At 36.6% G+C, this 18,251-nt stretch overlaps 1 protein-coding gene across 3 annotated transcripts in view; it reads left to right on the top strand.

The window, feature by feature from the left end:
- TFDP2 (transcription factor Dp-2) overlaps positions 1-18,251 on the top strand; it is a 179,159-nt gene that overhangs the window by 39,670 nt on the left and 121,238 nt on the right. For all 3 annotated transcript variants that reach the window (XM_030329193.1, XM_030329191.1, XM_030329190.1), the window contains exon 2: positions 14,358-14,473. In XM_030329193.1, coding sequence (XP_030185053.1) covers positions 14,459-14,473 — 15 coding nt within the window. In that variant the 5' untranslated portion in view covers positions 14,358-14,458. The remainder of the gene's footprint in view (positions 1-14,357; positions 14,474-18,251) is intronic.

The following is an 18,251-nucleotide window of genomic DNA, read 5'->3' as shown; positions in this document are numbered from 1 at the left end:
GTATGTCTTCTTAGAAAAAATGTCTGTTTAGTTCCTCTGCCCATTTTAAAATCAGATTGTTTTTTGTTTTTGAACTCCATGCTTTTTAAAATATATTTTGGATATTAACCCCTTATGACATATAATTTTCAAATATTTTCTCCCGTTTAGTAGGTTGCCTTTTCATTTTGTTGATGGTGCCCTTTGCTGTGCAGAAGCTTTTTAGTTTGATATAGTCCCACCTGTTCATGTTTGCTTTTGTTGCCTTTGCTTTTGGTGTCAACCCCTCCCCCCCCCAAAATCATTGCCAAGACCAATGTCAAGGAGCATACCCCCAAAACTGCTTTTTGATGTCCTTGAAACTTGAAGTACAGCTTAGCAGGGTATAATATCCTTGGTTTCCATTTTCTTTCCTTAAGTTTCTTGAAAAGACTGCTCTACTGTTGTCTTGCTTTATATGTTATTTTTGAGAAATCTCATGCTAGTCTAATTCCCTTGCCTTTATCTTTGTGAATTGTTTTATCATTTTGCCTGGATGCCATAAAATTTTGTTTTGCTTTTTTTTTTCTTTAAACAGTTTACAAGGATATGTGTCCAAGTTGATCGTTCTGGATCAGTTTTCTCAAGTATCTGATAGGCCTTTTCCATATGTAGATTCAGGCCTTTTATTTCTGGAAAGTTTTCTTGTGTTATAGTTACAATGTTAGTGCTGTCCCATTAATTTCATTTTCTTCAGTAGGGACACCAATAATACTAATGTTCTTTTCCTGTTACCCATTTCAGACAGTTTCTCTCTGACGCTTTTGCTTCTTTCTTTATGTCATTTTCATTCTCTTTATCATTTTCTTCCTTTTCTTCAACAACATTTATTGAGTTTTCATTAAAATCTATTCTTTCTCATGTGTGCCTTATAATTTATTTTTCATTTCTTTTTAAAAATTTAATGTGTTTATTTTTATTTTTGAGAGAGAGAGCATGAGCAGGGAGGGGCAGAGAGAAGGGGACAGAGGATCTGAAGCAGGCTCCGCGCTGACAGGAGTGAACCTGATGTGGGCCTCGAACTCATAAACCTTGAGATCATGACCTCAGCCGAAGGTGGATGCTCAACCAACTGAGCCGCCTGGGCACCCCAGCAATTTAATTTTTCATTTCTTATATGATTTTGTCTTTTCTTCTATTTATGGAGTTCAACTCTAATTTCTTTCTGTTTTTGTCTGTTTTGATTCTTTGTTTTTGTATTTCTGATTCAAGGTTTTTTTCAGATCTTCAAATTCTTGTTTGGAGATATTTAATTCAGTTTGAAGTGAGTGCTGGTTTTTCCCAACTCCATGATTGGTTCTGGGAGAGAAAACTATCAACAGAAAACCTTTTGTTTGTATTTTTCTGATTGTTGCAGTACTTTAGTAGGCATATACTTACTTTTGTGTCTCTTCCTTCTGTGAACAAAGTGTGTCTAGTTTTAAGGTTCTTCTGCTACTCTTCCCTATTCTGTTCAGTTTTTTGTTTGTTCGTTTTTTTGGTTTTTTTTTTTTTTTTTTTTTTATGAATTTGTGGTTTTGGTGGTGCAGGAAAAGGGTAGAAGAAGGGTTGGTATGTCGTGTTCCCATTTTGTTTCTATAGGATGTGTAATTGATTTCTCCCTCTTATTGCCTTTTTTCCATTAAATGCCTTGTCTGCAAGAGTTACCATCTCCTCTCTCTATCTGTATACGCAATTCGCCACCAGAAGCACTGTTTCTGGGTGGTTACCACTGCTGGTTCAGTGGTTTCTAGATACTTTCACATCACTAGAGCTATGAACTATTATATAGTCCTAACCTTGTGTTCAGTATTTTCACCTTAATTATTTTACTCTTTGGGGTAATTCTGTATGTGTTTCCTCTGAATTTTTTGTACCCCTGTGCTCTTTTTCATTGAATCTTCATAGCCTCCGTTCACTCTCTGTATCCACAGACTAAAAGAAGGTAGAGACTTTATTTGTTTTCCTTTACTTATACCTAACTTAAAGGTTGCTGTAATCTCTGCCTCTTAGTAATGATAATGTTGAAGGCATGAGTCCTGTGTGGTTTTATTTATTCTCCTTGTTTATTTTCTATCTGTTTGGGGAAGCTGAGAGAGATTAGTAATCAGGCTACCTCCATTGTTCTGTAAGCTCGAAAGATCCAGTAATCCCTAGTTTCATATAATTTTATACCTGAAAAACCCAAGAGTCAAGTGAAAAACTACCACAGATAGTAAAAAATTCAGTTTTGTAGTGAGGTATAAAATTAGCAAATAGAAATCTGTAACTTTATTACATACAAACAGCTTGGAGGCTATGATGGAGAATTCCATGTGTAAAAGGACAACAGCCAGCTAAAACAACAACAGCAAAACCTGGGGATAGCTATAAAAAGAAATGTATAGGGGCGCCTGGGTGGCGCAGTCGGTTAAGCGTCCGACTTCAGCCAGGTCACGATCTCGCGGTCCGTGAGTTCGAGCCCCGCGTAGGGCTCTGGGCTGATGGCTCAGAGCCTGGAGCCTGTTTCCGATTCTGTGTCTCCCTCTCTCTCCGCCCCTCCCCCGTTCATGCTCTGTCTCTCTCTGTCCCAAAAATAAATAAACGTTGAAAAAAAAATTAAAAAAAAAAAAAAAAGAAATGTATAAAACATAGTGTGTTGGTTTCCTAGGGCTGCCATTACAAAGTGCCACACACTAGGTGGATTAAAACAATAGAAGTTTATTCTCTCACTGTTTTATAGGCTAGAAGTTAAAATCAAACTGTTGGCAGGACCATCCTTCCTCTGGTGCCTTTAGGAGAGGATCCTTCCTTGTCTCTTCCAGTTTTTGGTAGCTCCAGGCATTTTTTTTTTTTTTAATTTTTTTTTCAACGTTTATTTATTTTTGGGACAGAGAGAGACAGAGCATGAACGGGGGAGGGGCAGAGAGAGAGGGAGACACAGAATCGGAAACAGGCTCCAGGCTCTGAGCCATCAGCCCAGAGCCCGACGCGGGGCTCGAACTCACAGACCGCGAGATCGTGACCTGGCTGAAGTCGGACGCTTAACCGACTGCGCCACCCAGGCGCCCCTCCAGGCATTTCTTGATTAGTGGCAGTATATAACTCCCGTCTCTGCCTCTATCTCTACATGGCTGACTTCTCTTTGTGTCTTTGTCTTTATCTCTTCTGTTCTTTTTTACTTTTTTTACTGTTTTTAAGGTTTATTTATTTTTTGAGAGAGAAGGAGAGACCGAGTGTGAGCAGGAGAGGGGCAGAGAGAGGGAGTCGCAGAATCTGAAGCAGGCTCCAGGCTCCAAACTGTCAGCATAGAGCCTGAAGTGGAGCTTGAGCTCATGAATCATGAGATCATGGCCTGAGCTGAAGTCACACGCTTAACCGACTGAGCCACCCAGGTGCCCCTCTCTTCTCCTGTTCTAAAGAACACTAGTCATATTGGATTAGGAGTCACCCTAATTCCAGTGTGCCCTCACCCTATCTTGATTCCATCTACAAAAACCCTAATTTCCAAATAAGGTCACAATCATAGGTATCAGGGATTAGGAATTAAGAATTGGACATATCTTTTTGCAGGACACAGTTCCACCCATAACACCTACATGAGGAAAAATTGTAAATATCCCTGAAGGGCATAAAGCAGATTTAAATAAATGGAAATATATACTCTGTTCTTAGGTAAGAGGACTCAACATTTTTAAGATGTGAAACTTCTAAATTAAGTTAATTTAGGGAGGATTGACATCCAGTAAAAACACTGACAAGTTTTTGGTTTTTGTTTTTTTCTTAGAATTGGAGATGCATATTGCAAAGGCTAAATCAAGAAGTAGACAAGTAGGGGTGCCTGGTTGGCTCAGTTGGTTAAGTGATCGACTCGATTTTGGCTCAGGTCGTGATCTCAGTTATGAGATCTGAGACCCATGTTGGGCTCCATGCTGAGCAGGGAGCCTGCTTGAGATTTTCTTACCCTGTCTCTCTACCCTCCCCCTTTCAAAATAAACATAAAAAAAAAGTAGACAAGTAATGATCATCAAATAAACTAAAAAAGAACAAAAAAATTGCAAGTAAATGTCATCTAAAAAATCTTTTAATAAACACTAATAAACATTCTGTACTGGTGAAGCTATGGCGAAACAAGTACTTTTATATACTGCTGGTTGGGATGCAAATTTTCACACCTGTCGGGGACAATTTAGCAACATTTGTATAGGTGTATATATATCATTAGATCAAAGAATTCCACATACAAAATTATGTGTGTATAAGGTTATTCATTGAGCCATTGCTTATAATAGGAAAGATTGGAGACCCAAATTCTAACAAGAGGGAACTGGTTAAATGTTATATTACAGGCAGTTGTAAAAGGAAATAAGGATATTCTCTTTGTACTGATTTGGCAAGATCTCAATGCTGTATTGTTAAGTGTAAAAAAAGCAAGATACAGAACTAAATGTTAGCTTTTTTAAAAAATAGGAAAACTAGACCATTTTCATTTTACCTGTATATGCTTAAAAAAACCTGGGGCAGATACATCAGAAACTTAAGTTTTGAGACTTGTCCATACAGAGGTATAAATGAGATAGGTAGGAAATAGGCAGATGGAGGAATAACATTGGGAGAATGACGTTTCACTCTGTACCTTTTTGTACTTTCTACCTTTCCTGTCCTCTTTTTTTTTTTTTTTTTTAATTTTTTTTTTTTTCCAACGTTTATTTATTTTTGGGACAGAGAGACAGAGCATGAACGGGGGAGGGGCGGAGAGAGAGGGAGACACAGAATCGGAAACAGGCTCCAGGCTCTGAGCCATCAGCCCAGAGCCCGACGCGGGGCTCGAACTCACGGACCGCGAGATCGTGACCTGGCTGAAGTCGGACGCCCAACCGACTGCACCACCCAGGCGCCCCGCTGTCCTCTTTTTTTTTAATCAATGTTAATTTTGGTTTATTATTAAATATTTAGTAAATACTAAATAAATCAAATTAAAAATTATGCAATAATTATCTTTAAGGATGGGAGCTCATGCACGTAAGACAAATGTTCTTATGACCTGCCATTTTCCCAGAAGTCGCTTTTAGATCATTTTAAACTGTAGTATTTAGTTTATATTCTTCAACATTTGTAAATAACACAAACCTTCAATCTCCTAAAAATCTTAAATGTAAAATGAAAACTGCTTGGAACTCATCTTTTCATGATATCATCGAACATATATATAGTAACATCTCATTTCTGTAAACTTTATTGTAAATTTTGGTTCTCTGTGACCTTGGGAAAGTTATTCAAGCTTTCTGACTTAGTACCTCTCCCCCCACCACCACCCCCTAAAATGGAATAACTATTCTGCACAGTTATTTTGAGGACTTATATAGTAAATAGCTCTTATGATGATGCTGATTTTAAAATTGTTTCATTTTCATTTGAATATAGATTAGGTACCTATATAAGTACGGTGGTATTCCAAATGACAATTGGAAATTGTACTATTTTCCTCACAGATTACTCCTTTTTGATTGCCTCCAATTTTGTCTTTGTGCACTCTTGGGTAAATTGAACGTTTGATGCTTGCATAGTTCTTTGTACAGTACTTTGTCTAAATTTGTTACTACCCAAATGATATTTTAAAAAGTCACCTGGCCTGTTGTGATGGATCAAGTTGGGATAAGTCTTAACATTTGTATTACTAATCTAAAGCTGTGTTGATCTGGAAATGTGACTTTGCTGAAGAGCATATGTGCAGCCAGTGATTGAATCCGTGTTGTCATTGTACATAAATGAATAATGGTTTAAAATTTGGCTTGCACTGCTTGCAAAAAAAAAAAAAAAATTTGGCTTGCACTAAAGAACCTTTCTGTTAGGTCTTGGCACGATTTTGAAATGTGATTTTGTTTTAAATTTGGGCGATATCTTCTAACATTGCTTCTTTGATCAGGGTAGACTTGTTTTCAATGAGTGAGAACTGGTAATAAATGTTATAATCTATGAAAATGTTTGAAACAAATATATCACTTAGGTTTCAATATAGAAGCACATATAAGGAACATGTCATAAGTCCCAATTTTGTCAGGGAATAAGGAAGGAATTGTACTTCAGTGAATTTACTTGGTGAAATGTAATTCTATGTCTAATCTTTCTTTAGTATTAAGCTATCAGTTGTGAATTACTTTGCTAATGTACTCTCCCTAACACTAGCTAACCATTTGTTCCCCTATTACTGCATCTTTTCTACTGGATATAATTGGCTTGACACCTGAAAATCAAGATAAGCAAATTTAATAAGAATTTTATGTTAATTAAAATTAATAACATGAAGGAAAGCCTGAGGACTTGAGTTACTGACTAGTGCATGGGTTTTGTGAAAGCTAACTTGAAGGCTGGAGACCTTTTTTTTTTTTTTTCCTCTCATTTCTGGGATTTGCTTTGAGTTTTGTTTCTTTGAGTCAAATTTGTTAGATAAATGGATTATGGATGGTAATTATAAACTTATCTGATGTACCCAAGAAGTGAGTGAGCATTTCAGTTACTAAAGAATTCCAGAATATAGCTGATATTGCTAGTTTTTAAATAATTAGGATGCAAGTAATTTCTACATAATCTTTGGTGAACGTAATTTAGTATCTCTCTGGTTCAGATGTTTGGCTCCCTGCTTAAAATCTTTTTGAGGCTTCCCACTAATCAGATGACGTTTCACTGTGCACCTTTTTGTTCTTTCTGGCTTTTGTGTCATCTCTTAGCAGCCCTCCCATTTGCCCTATGTTTTCAGGTACCTGGATCTTCCTTCAGTTTCTGCAACTTCCCATAGGCTTTTCTTCCCATGAGCATTCATCTCCCTGTGCTGCTGGTTGTTCCCTCTGGCTGTGTTGTACCCTCTGTCTTTGCCTCTGGTTTACAAACTTTGCTTGTTTGTTGAGTTTGGCTCAGACTTCACTTCCTGAAAGAAATCTCTAAAACCACTGGAGGCCCAGTCCTTTAGTGTACATATTTTCTTTGCATCTTTTTTGCCTACTGTAGTAGCACCTACAGTAATTGTCATAAAGTAGTTAATTATAAAATGCATGTTTAATGCCTAAATGTAGGTTCCACAAAGGCAAGGACTGTTATTGTTTCTCGTAGTATCTTTAATGCTCAGCCTAGTGTTTGACATGCAGCAGACATTCAGTAAGTATTTATTGAATAAATAAATGAATGAGTAGCGCTGAGACAACATTATTCATCATTTCACTGCATGTCTGTAGAAGACTGTTAAAAGTTGTTATTGATTGCTTGTAGTATTAATCAGTTTTTATTGTTGCTCAGGATCCTGAATAAAAGCTTATGTAACACTGGAAAATTTTTTTCAAGTTAAAAAATAAGCAATGAACATAAAACCAATTTTCTTTTCCTTTTTTTTAATTAAAGATTTTTTTTTTAATGTTTATTTATTCATGAGAGAGAGACAGACTGCAAGCAGGGGAGGGGCAGAGAGAGAGGGAGACACAGAATCTGAAACAGGCTCCAGGCTCTGAGTTGTCAACATGCATGATACAGGGCTTGAACCCATGAACCGGGAGATCATGACCTGAACCAAAGTGAGACCCTCAGCCGACTGAGCCACCCAGGTGCCCCTCTTTTCCTTTGTAAAATGTTGACGGTTCTTTGGAAGAGTAGCTTTTGGTAAAAGTGTTTTTCAGATTTTACGCTTGTGTACTGTTGTTTTCACCTTAAAAATTAGTGAAATTAAATATGCCCTTTTATAAATATTTTTCTTATAACAAAAAAAAAAAATTAATGAAACACAAATACACTGCTGGATCCAAAAAAACCTTTCTGTTCATGGTAGAAAATTGTCACTCAAAATTATCCTATATAGCTTAATGACATTTCAGAGGTGTAAATGTGTTATATGGTTAAAAACCTTTTCATTTTCTGCTTTCAAGTCATTGTTAGATGAGATTATCATTCTATTTATTTATTTAAGTAGTCTCCACACCCAACACGACCGACCCCAAGATCAGGAGTTGCATGCTGTTCCAACTGAGGCAGCCAGGTGCTCCGAGATTATCATGCTATTAAAGGATGAAAAAAATAAAATATTGAGTATGTAATTCATCAAATAAATGTTTTCTTTAAAACAAACAAAAAACAAATATCACTTGAGTTCTAACCATGTACCAGACACTGGGTATATATAATAGTGAACAGATAGGGTCACTGTCCTCATGAAACTTATACTTTAGTTGTCAGAGATAGGCCACATTCTGATAATCGCACAAATAAATAGATAATGACAAGCTGGTGTGTACTGTGAAAGAAGAACGTACGAGAGGGTAAATAGAGGGAGACCCTGACCTAGTCTGGTAGCAGGAGAGGGACAGTTTTCCCTGTGGAAGTGACACTGAGAAGAAATCTAAAGGATAGGAATTAACTTTGGTGAATATTTCAGGCTGAGGAAACAGCATGTGTGGAGGCCCTGAGGCAGGAGGAGCATGTTTTTGAGGAACTGACAGAAGACCAGTAGAATTAGATCAGAGAGAGGAAGTGACTCAACACAGAGATGGAGAGGTAGTCGGAGACCAGATCAAACATTAAGGATTGAGTCATTAAAATGTGATTACTGACACCAGTTTGTAGCCTTAGGAAATCTAAATGTCCATCGCTAGGGGACTATATCATAAATTATGATACAATGATGTAAAGGAATACTATGTAGCTATAAAAAAAATGAAGTTTACTTATGTACTCAAAAATAAAGAAAATTTCAATTTAATATTGAAATTAAAAAAGAGAAAGAACTAAAAAAGGTTAAAACCTGACCCAAAGATATGTGACCTGTGCCATATGAAACTTTCAAGGATATTGTTGGTGTAGTAAATTATCCTTTTGTATACATGTATTGTAATAGTAATTGCATATTTTGTTATATTTTGAGAATCTATTATATCTCAAGTCAGATATATTATGGAAATTAGCATAATAATTAAGAACATGTCTACTGGTCTGAGATCCCAGGTTGATATACCGGCATTGCCATTTACACAGTTGGTTAACCAGGCAAGTTACTTCAACTCTCTAAAGCTCAGTTTTGTCATCTTAAACATGTAATAATATTTATCTGATAGAGTTGTGGTATGAATGGTATGAAATCATGCCTGTGAAGCATTTAGGAGAGTGTTTGGAAATGCTCATCACCTAAGAAAGAGTTACATACTACCACTTTGTATGAAAATATCTTCTCATTAATACCACTTACGGGAGTCAGAGTGCAGAAAGAGAACACCGAAGGATGTTATACCCAAAGCTTATTGTAGTTGCCTCTGAGAGGTGGGATCATGGCTGATTATTTGTTTCTTTAGATATTTGATTATTGTTTTGTATGTTCTCCAGACTTTGAAACATGGGCATGTTTTTAAAATTAGTAATGTCTTCATTTAAATATGCTGCCTTTGCTGAAATGTAATTTTTTCATAGCCTCTTTTTCAGCAGTGTTAGAAAGTCTACATACCCAGATTTAGGTGATGTTAATCCTACAGACTTACCCATAATTATTCCTTCTCCTTATTTTGATTAGTGCTGTACCATTTTGAAAGGCTTTGTGGCCAGAGCTGCTAATTGTGATTGGGAAGGAAAAGCATTTGCATTTTGAGACCATCTGTGGGAGTTGCATTGTTTGAAACTGACAAGAGATCATGGCAGATGGTGAGGTCACAAAGATTGACTTTTTGAGCTTGACATAATGTGTTCATGAAGCTGGAAGAAGAAATCCAACTTATTTTTTAACCAACTGAAGAGTTTAGTGACAGGAAAAAGTATACAGTTGTTGAGCTAGGATAAAACATAATGCATCAGTGCACATGGCTGGTTTATCTTTGAAAATCACCAGTGCCACCAAAGATGGCAATTTCTTGAAATATTCAGTGCCATGTGTATTTACTTTCTAGATACTTGGTTTTAATCATATGTTGCAAATAAATTTTAGATTGAAGACAATGTTTAAAAGCAAAAGCTTTAAAAATACTTAGAAATGTGCATTTTTATTTATTATTTATTTACTTTTTTAAAAAAGTTTATTTTGAGAGAGACAGAGACAGTGCGAGTGGGGAAGGGGCAGAGAGAGAGAGGGAGACAGAATCCCTAGCAGGCTCTGCACTGTCAGCATGGAGCCTGATGCAGAGCTCGAACCCACAAAACCGTGAGATCATAACCTGAGCCGAAACCAAGAGTCAGCGCTTAACCTACTAAGCCACCCACGTGCCCTAGAAATGTGGTTTGTTTGTTTGTTTGTTTGTTTATTTATCTAGTATTTAAAAAATTTTTATTAGAAATGTGTATTTTTAAATCAAAGGCTATACGCTCTCACTCAAAGGCAGTATAGCATACTTCTTCATTTTTAATTGAATGAGGCAGATCTCTATCATAATCCCATTTCTTTTTATAACATTTTTCTTAATGTAATTTTACATAATTTAAATTACATTTGAAGGTTTATGCTTGCTCTTTCATCTACTACGATGTCTTCAGTGCCTAGATTAGTGCCTTGCACAGTGTTCAGTGCTTACTGAATGAATAAATAAATCAATGAATAAAGTTATTGCCTACTTTTGTTAATTTTAGAAGAGTTTTTCTTAACCACAATTAGACACATTGTTTCCTTTTTAAACTAGATTTATGGTGTGGTATTTTTTACTTCTACTACATGTGAATTATGTATTATTTACTTTGGAAGAAGAAACCTTAATTTGTCATGAGAAAACGGCAAACTATTTTTTCTCTAACGTTGAGGGCTTACACTGTGCTAGGCCATATGTTATCTTGACTTGTTGAATTAAGTGCTATTTATTACTATATTAAAGATGAAGAAATTGAGGCACAGAGATGTTAATGTAAATTTACTCAAGAAATCCATGTGCTTTGGCTCTGTTTCAAACATTTATCATTTAGGTAACATTTAGAGGTTTTAATTTGTACTTAGTTCTGGTGAGAGGATACAAAGGGAATACTAAACAAAATTAAGTTAAAGTTAATTAATGTGGTTAAGAAGTATTTTATTGGTAGCCACTTGTTATTGTGTGCTGAAATAATAACGCTCTGTTAGTTTTTTTCTTTTAGTTGGGTGAATATCACAGTGTTGCTCAATAGCCCAGCCATTAGGAAATACAGTACCATACTGAATACTGAATATTGTAATGAAGCTAGAAGCAATTCTGACCATTACAACCATATTCTGGAATGAAGAAATGGGAGAAGGGAAAAAGGACATTTACTAGTTGAATCTGGTAGCTCAACCCAATGATGTCTGCTTATATTTCACTGACCAGGATTATGTCATACAATCAGCACATCCGAAAGGGAGAGTGAGAATGTAGTACTTTTCTTTAGTTGGGCATATTGCCACCTTCAACTTCTCCTAAGGAAGAAGAGGGAAAGATACTGGATAGGCAACAATATCTGCCTTAGATAGATCTAGCAGGTTTCTAAAATTTAACAGGAACTTTGAATGGAAAACCCTTCCTTATTTTTTGTTGTACATTTAGGGGCACCTGGGTAGCTCAGTCGGTTAAGCCTCTGACTTCGGCTCAGGTCATGATCTTGCGGTTCGTGGGTTCGAGCCTTGCCTTGTGTGGGGCTCTGTGCTTACAGCTTGGAGCCTGGAGCCTGCTTTGGGTTCTGGGTCTCCCTCTCTCTCTCTACCCCTCCCCCACTTACACTCTGTCTCTCTCTTTTTCAAAAATAAATAAACATTAAAAAAATACATTTCAGGGGCGCCTGGGTGGCTCAGTCGGTTAAAACGTCCGACTTCAGCTCAGGTCATGATCTCGTGGTCCGTGAGTTTGAGCCCCGCATCGGGCTCTGTGCTGACAGCTCAGAGCCTAGAGCCTGTTTCAGATTCTGTGTCTCCCTCTCTCTCTGACCCTCCCTCATTCATGCTCTGTCTCTCTCTGTCTCAAAAATAAATAAACGTTAAAAAAAAAGAATAAAAAAATACATTTCAATAGGTCAGAAGGTAATCTTAAAAATATTTAAAATTGACTTTTCGTGGGATGCCTGGGTGGCTCAGTTGGCTAAGTGTCCGACTTCAGCTCAGGTCATGGTCTCGTGGTTCATGAGTTCAAGCCCCATGTCGGGCTCTGTGCTGACACCTTAGAGCCTGGAGCCTGTTTCAGATTCTGTGTCTCCCAGAACTTATTTCTGCGCCTCCCCTGCTCGCACTCTGTCTCTCTCTCTCTCTCTCAAAAATAACTAAACATTAAAAAAATTTTTTTAAATAAAATTGACTCTTTGTGATTAGGAATGTTCAGTGTTTTATGAATAAAATTTGGTGTATTAACTTGGTGGATCTGATGATTTTCATTTGGACAGATTGTACCTAATTTACTGCTTAACATAACCCTGAAAAACTCAGTATACCTGTTTTTCAAATGAGGACACTGAAGCTCAAAGTGGTTAAATCACTTTGTTCAAGGTCACACAGCTAAGTGTCAGAGCTGAGATTGAGCCTAAATTAAAAAAAATCCATGCTCAGGGTGTCTGGGTGGCTCAGTTGGTTGAGTGTTCAACTCATGTTTCCCACTCAGGTCATGATCTCACCAGTTTGTGGGATGGAGCCCCATGTCGGGCTCTGTGCTGAGCGTGAAGCCTGCTTAGGATTCTCTCTCTCCCTCTGTCTCCTCTGCTCTTGTGTGCGTGGACTCTCTCTAAAATAAATAACATTTTTAAAAAGTTAAAAAATAAGAAAAGTAAGAATACTTTTTTTTTTTTTTTGCCTACAAAGTTTTACTTATAGATTCCAATTCTAGTGTATGAGATGGACATTTTGGAGTTCCTGTTTCTTCAAGCTCCTATTGTTTATGGTCTTTTCCAAATTAAATTTTATTTTTTCCTTCCCCTTAAATTTCTTTATTAAATCTTTAATTTTGAAATGATGGTAAAATAAGAGGAAAGTTGCAAAAGTAGGGCAAATAACTTCTAAATACCCTTTTCTCAGATTAACCAGTTGCCAACATTTGCCACATTTGTTTTATCATTCCCACTTTATCTCTATATACAGATTATATATATTTTTTCATCATTTGAAAGCTAGTTGCTGCTATCATACCTTTCTACTTCTAAATATTTTGGTGTATGTTTTCTAAAAACAAGCACATCCACCTAAAAATCCCCATGGTCCTCTGATCAAAAGCAGGAAATGGTACACTGAAACAATACTATTATCCAGTCTGTGGACTCTATTTCAATTTTTCCAGTAGCCCTAATAATGGTGTTCATAGGAGGTATTTTTTTCTGGTCCAGAGTCCACTTCAGGATCATACTTGGAATTTAATTTTTATGTGATTTTTGTCTTTTTAAATCGGGACTGTTAGTCAAGTTTTTTTATTTTTTCTTTCATGACAGTAACATTTTTGAAAAGTTCACCTGTTATTTTATAGAATGACCCTCCATTTAAATTTCTCTGATATTTCCTCATGATTAGATTTAGGTTATGCATTTGGATGGAAATACCTCAGAAGTGATATTATATCCATCTCAGTGCACTTGTGGAGACGCATGATGTTGGTCTGTGCCACTGTTGGTGGTTATTTGATAGGTTTGATTACTTTGGCTATGTGGTGTGTGTCAGGTTTCTTCACTGTAAAATTTGAATTAGTAGGTATTTTGTGGGGTGATATTTCAAGACTGTGTAAATATCCTTTTTCTCACCCACTTTCACCCACTAGTTGTAGTATCCAATAATGATCCTTGTCTAATCAGTTATTATGATGTTTACAAATTGGTGGTTTTCTTACGTCGTTATTCCTTTCTATTTACTAGTTGGTATTGAATTGCAAAGAAGAGCTTTCCCTTCCTCCTCATTATTTCATTTAATCTGCTTTTTATCAGTATGCTGTCCTGGATCATTACTTTATTCAAAGAGTTTATAGTCATAATCAGTTACTGTCACTGTATACTTTGGCGCTCAGTTGTTCCAGATTGTCCAGTTGTAGGCCCTTTAGGCTGGCTCCTGTATACTTTTGATATATCTCCATCATTTCTTGAGCTCTTCCTTACTGTACAATAAAATGTTCTAGTCATATCTTGTACATCTCCTGCCCCAGCTCTGGAATTGGCTATTTCTCCAATAAGCCTTGGTGTTTCTTTCATTGCATTATCTAAAGTAACATAGTATGATATTTCAAAGCCCAGGTTTTATCACTTGTTAGCTGAGTTGATTGGTCAAATTTTTTAACTTCTGTAAGCCCAAATTTTTATCTGGAAAATGAGGGTTAAAATGGTATATGTCTCATAGTGTTGTGAAGATTAATTTAAATGATCCCCTTAAAGAACAATGCATGTCACTTGGTAAATATGACATGAACATTGCCTATTATTATTGTTATTATATTACTGTTCCCTCTCTTTTCCCCTTTTAACAGGATGTTCTTTTAAGGAGTTATTGAAGACGAAGTTTTTTTGTTTTTGTTTTTTGTTTGTTTTTTAATGGCTTTACAGAATTTTAAATCGAATACAGTTTGACATGACGGCAAAAAATGTAAGTATTTGTAAATTTTTAAATGTAAGTATTCTTAATGTGAGTTGTACTTTTCCCTATGTACATTTTCTTCACTATTCTAATTAGTCAAGTTCATTTTACTGGCATTAATTTATAATTGTTTTTGTTTATGCCTAGAACAAGATAGTAAACTTTAGTGCTGTTGAATATAGCATTCTACTGGACACAGTAGCATTCTTATAAATTGCTGCCAAGTTGTGTCTTCTCAACAGCTGCAAAATTTCCATCTGTAGAAAGTTTCCCACCCCTCTCCTTTTTTGGTACTGTAATAAATTTGTTTTCGTGCTTGCTGGAGATTTTTACTTAGAAGATCACTGTTTTCTTTGGCCCAGTTTTTTTCTTGTGGACATAAGGGAATATGTATACTGGATATTGTTCAAAAGAAGCTTGCTATCTTCCATGAGATGATTCCTGAGGGGACATTAGATTTTGGATTTTTTGGAGAACTCATTCAGTTTGTTTCCTCTGCTTGAGGCTATCATTTCTGAATCTACTTCCTTTCAAGTTATTTTCTTATTGTCAGGCTGTATCAATGGATTTGTTTCCAGTTATGTGAGGATTATGCTAGAAAATAAATACTACAACATTTAGGGAAATAACTTACAATTGCTTTACTGTTCCCAGATTGTGATGTTGGAATCTTTGATTGCATGTAACAGAAACCAGCTTAGGCTACCTTAAAAAGGGAATTTATTATAAAGATACAGGAATGTCTCAAACAATTTATGAGTAGGAATTTAGTGGGCCTTCAGAAAGATCTGAGTACAGGAACTTGAAATCTACCAGGAACTGAAGCAGTGTTTAGTTTCCATTTATTAACTCTGCTTGTCTGTGTGCATCTGCTTCATACTCTCTCCCTCTCTCTCTGCAAATCATGCTCCTTAGTTTTCCAGGCAGCATCTCAATATATGTGTTACAAAGCCAGCCTGTTCAGAGAGAGAGAGGTGTGAAGGAAAGGAAGGAGGCAGCTTGACAGATCCTGTCTGCCCACGTGAGCTCCAATTCCAAACTCCTTGGGGTGGACCTCTGACACTGCTCAAGTGTGATGTCTACTAGTGGTTTAGTTAATCGTGACCAGGAAGAGCCAGCATTCTATTGTGTGGAAAGGTCTTTTGTAAGCCAGACAGTTCCAAATACTGCCTGTTATACATCTAAAGAATAACATTAAAAAAAAAAAAAACAACCACCTTAATTATTTATCTCTATTTTCCTATTATTAACTTTGCTTTTGACATGCTATAAGTAGCTGTAAGCAGATATAGATTTTGTTTCATTATCATTTAATTAATTTCATTAGGATAAATTATCAGGAGTAGTAGGCTTTAATCTAAGACTGTTACATATTTGTTAAAGTGCTGTTGGGGGGAAAGAAGAAACAAAGTTTTAGTCTGTGTATAGGGAATTTTCTTTTAGGATATTATCCTGATTTTTTTTTTCTCCTTTACAAAAAGGGGAGGTAAAAGTTACCCTGAACCACAAGATGGTTAACATTCAAATAGCAAGCATATTTTGGCTTAAAATGTGCCTTGAATCATATATCATCTTCTTAGTCATATGTACAATTCACTATATTAAAAGTTGTTTCCCTAAAGTAGCATAAAACATTTGAACCAGTGATGATTATACTCCCATTATTTTGTTTGTATATTTGGAAGAAATCAAACAGTGAGCAATATATTTCTCTTTCTGCTATGGCATCCTAGGGGGAGAGGGATAAGTGATGAGCTGATGGTCTTTTGATACCTTTGAGTTAGGGACATGGAGAAGTCAAACCTCACATTAGGCTAATGCATGTGGGAAAGAATTGGAATAGACTGTCTGAAAATAACCAATCAAGTTTACTACCTATTCTGCAATAGATACGAACATTTTTGTGGCTTTTAATATGTTTTGTCAAGATACTTACTGAAAGGATTATACTAGTTCACAGTGCCACAAACAATTCATTCTCCTTCTTCCCCCACCCACCAAATATATGTACCTGATCCTGTTCTAGGCTCCTGCCTTCTTTGGGCTTATTGTGTAGTGAGAGAAGACAGTGAATACATATATACTGTCAGGTAATGATAAATGTCATGAAGAAAAATAAAATAGGGTAAGAAGAAAGAGGGTGATGGTAGCAAGGGAGAGCTCTTTCAACTCAGGTGTTCAGAGAGTTCTCTTTAAGGGCATGACATTCAGACAATGCTCTTGAGTCTCAATCCAAGAAGAAGCCAATCATATGAATATATGGGAAAAGATCATTCCAGGTAGAGGCAGGAAAAGGTGTGGTTGTTTAAGAAACAGCAAGATGACCAGTTTTATAAGTGGAACAGACTAATCAAGGGATAGTGGTAGGGGATGAAGTCAGAAGGGAAGCAGGGGCTGGATCATGTGGACCCTCAAGGACTGGGGCGTTGGGTGTGTATTTGAAATGTCAGTAAGGAGCCATTAGAGATTTGGTGGATAATTGCATGACCTGACTTACCGTCTTAGAAAGTTTGTCCTGACTGCTGAGTCAATAGATTGAAGAGGGGCATAGTAGAAGCAGGAGACTCATTTGGCACTTAACTCAGTAGTTCAGACACACACGCAGGTCTTAGAGAGGCATTAGTAAACACATACTCAAATATTTACATCCTTATTTTCTGTTTCTCATGTTACATTTCTCTTACGAGAGCAGGTTTTTTGTGAAGAGTTGTTTTTGCCTTATCCATGCCATAGTAGGTCTCATGATTACAAATGATAGCAACCCTATTCAAAATAGCTTAAGGCAAAAAATGGAATGTGTTGATTCACATAACTGAAAAGTTTGGAGTAGTGTGGCTTCAAACATATCTGGATTCAGGGGATCACATGATGGTGTCAGGGATCTAGTCTCCCTTTTTCCATCTCTTGGCTGTATATGGTAGCAGAATACCCTATACTGGCCTTATAATTCTTATATCAGAAGAAGAGAGGGAACTTTTCTTTTTTAGCATGTATATTTCAGATTCCATGGAGGAGCTTTGGTTGACCCTGCTTGGCCCACATGTTCAGTTAGACAAGTGGAGAAAGAAGTGGGCCAGGTCTGGGTCATGGGTCCACTTTTGTTGAAATAGCACAATTGAAGCTCAAGGATTAACAGCCATACTGGAACTACGTGGATTGTGGGATGGGTCATTTTGCAAAAAGTAAGTTCTGTAAAGCTGGCAATATATTCACTGTTTCCGAGATAAAATTGTTGTCAAATGGTATCTGGTAGCCACTGATACGCTTCATGACCACAAATGCAGGTGTGTTCTCACTTAAGCTCCCTCAATATACAATCAAGAATGTGGAAGGTAATTTGATGTGTATTTTGAGCCTTGTCAAATAATCTTTTAAAAAATATGTAAGCCTTGGGGTGCCTGGGTGGCTCAGTTGGTTAAGCGTCCGACTTTGGCTCAGGTCATGATCTCATGCTTCGTGGGTTTGAGCCCCGCATTGAGCTATGTGTTGATGGCTCACAGCCTAGAATCTGCTTCAGATTCAATGTCTCTCTCTCTCTCTGTCTCTCTGTGCACCTCCCTGACTCATCCTCTGTCTCTCTCTCAAAAATAAATAAAAAACATTTAAAAAAAGTAAGCTATGATACTCATTATAGAAAAATTAGAAAATACAGATAAGGAAATGGCATAGAGATTAGCAGCAGAATTTTGCCTAGGAAGACATCTGGTATATATACAAGTGTGTGTGTATGTAAAAAATATATGTATATATTTCTAATAAAAATGTCATGCTGTTTTTTAACCTACTG

This window comes from Lynx canadensis, chromosome C2, assembly GCF_007474595.2.
Source record: "Lynx canadensis isolate LIC74 chromosome C2, mLynCan4.pri.v2, whole genome shotgun sequence".
NCBI classification, from domain to species: Eukaryota; Metazoa; Chordata; class Mammalia; order Carnivora; family Felidae; genus Lynx; species Lynx canadensis.
The sequence above is the reverse complement of the archived record's forward strand: the minus strand, read 5'-3'. Positions and strand labels throughout refer to the sequence as shown.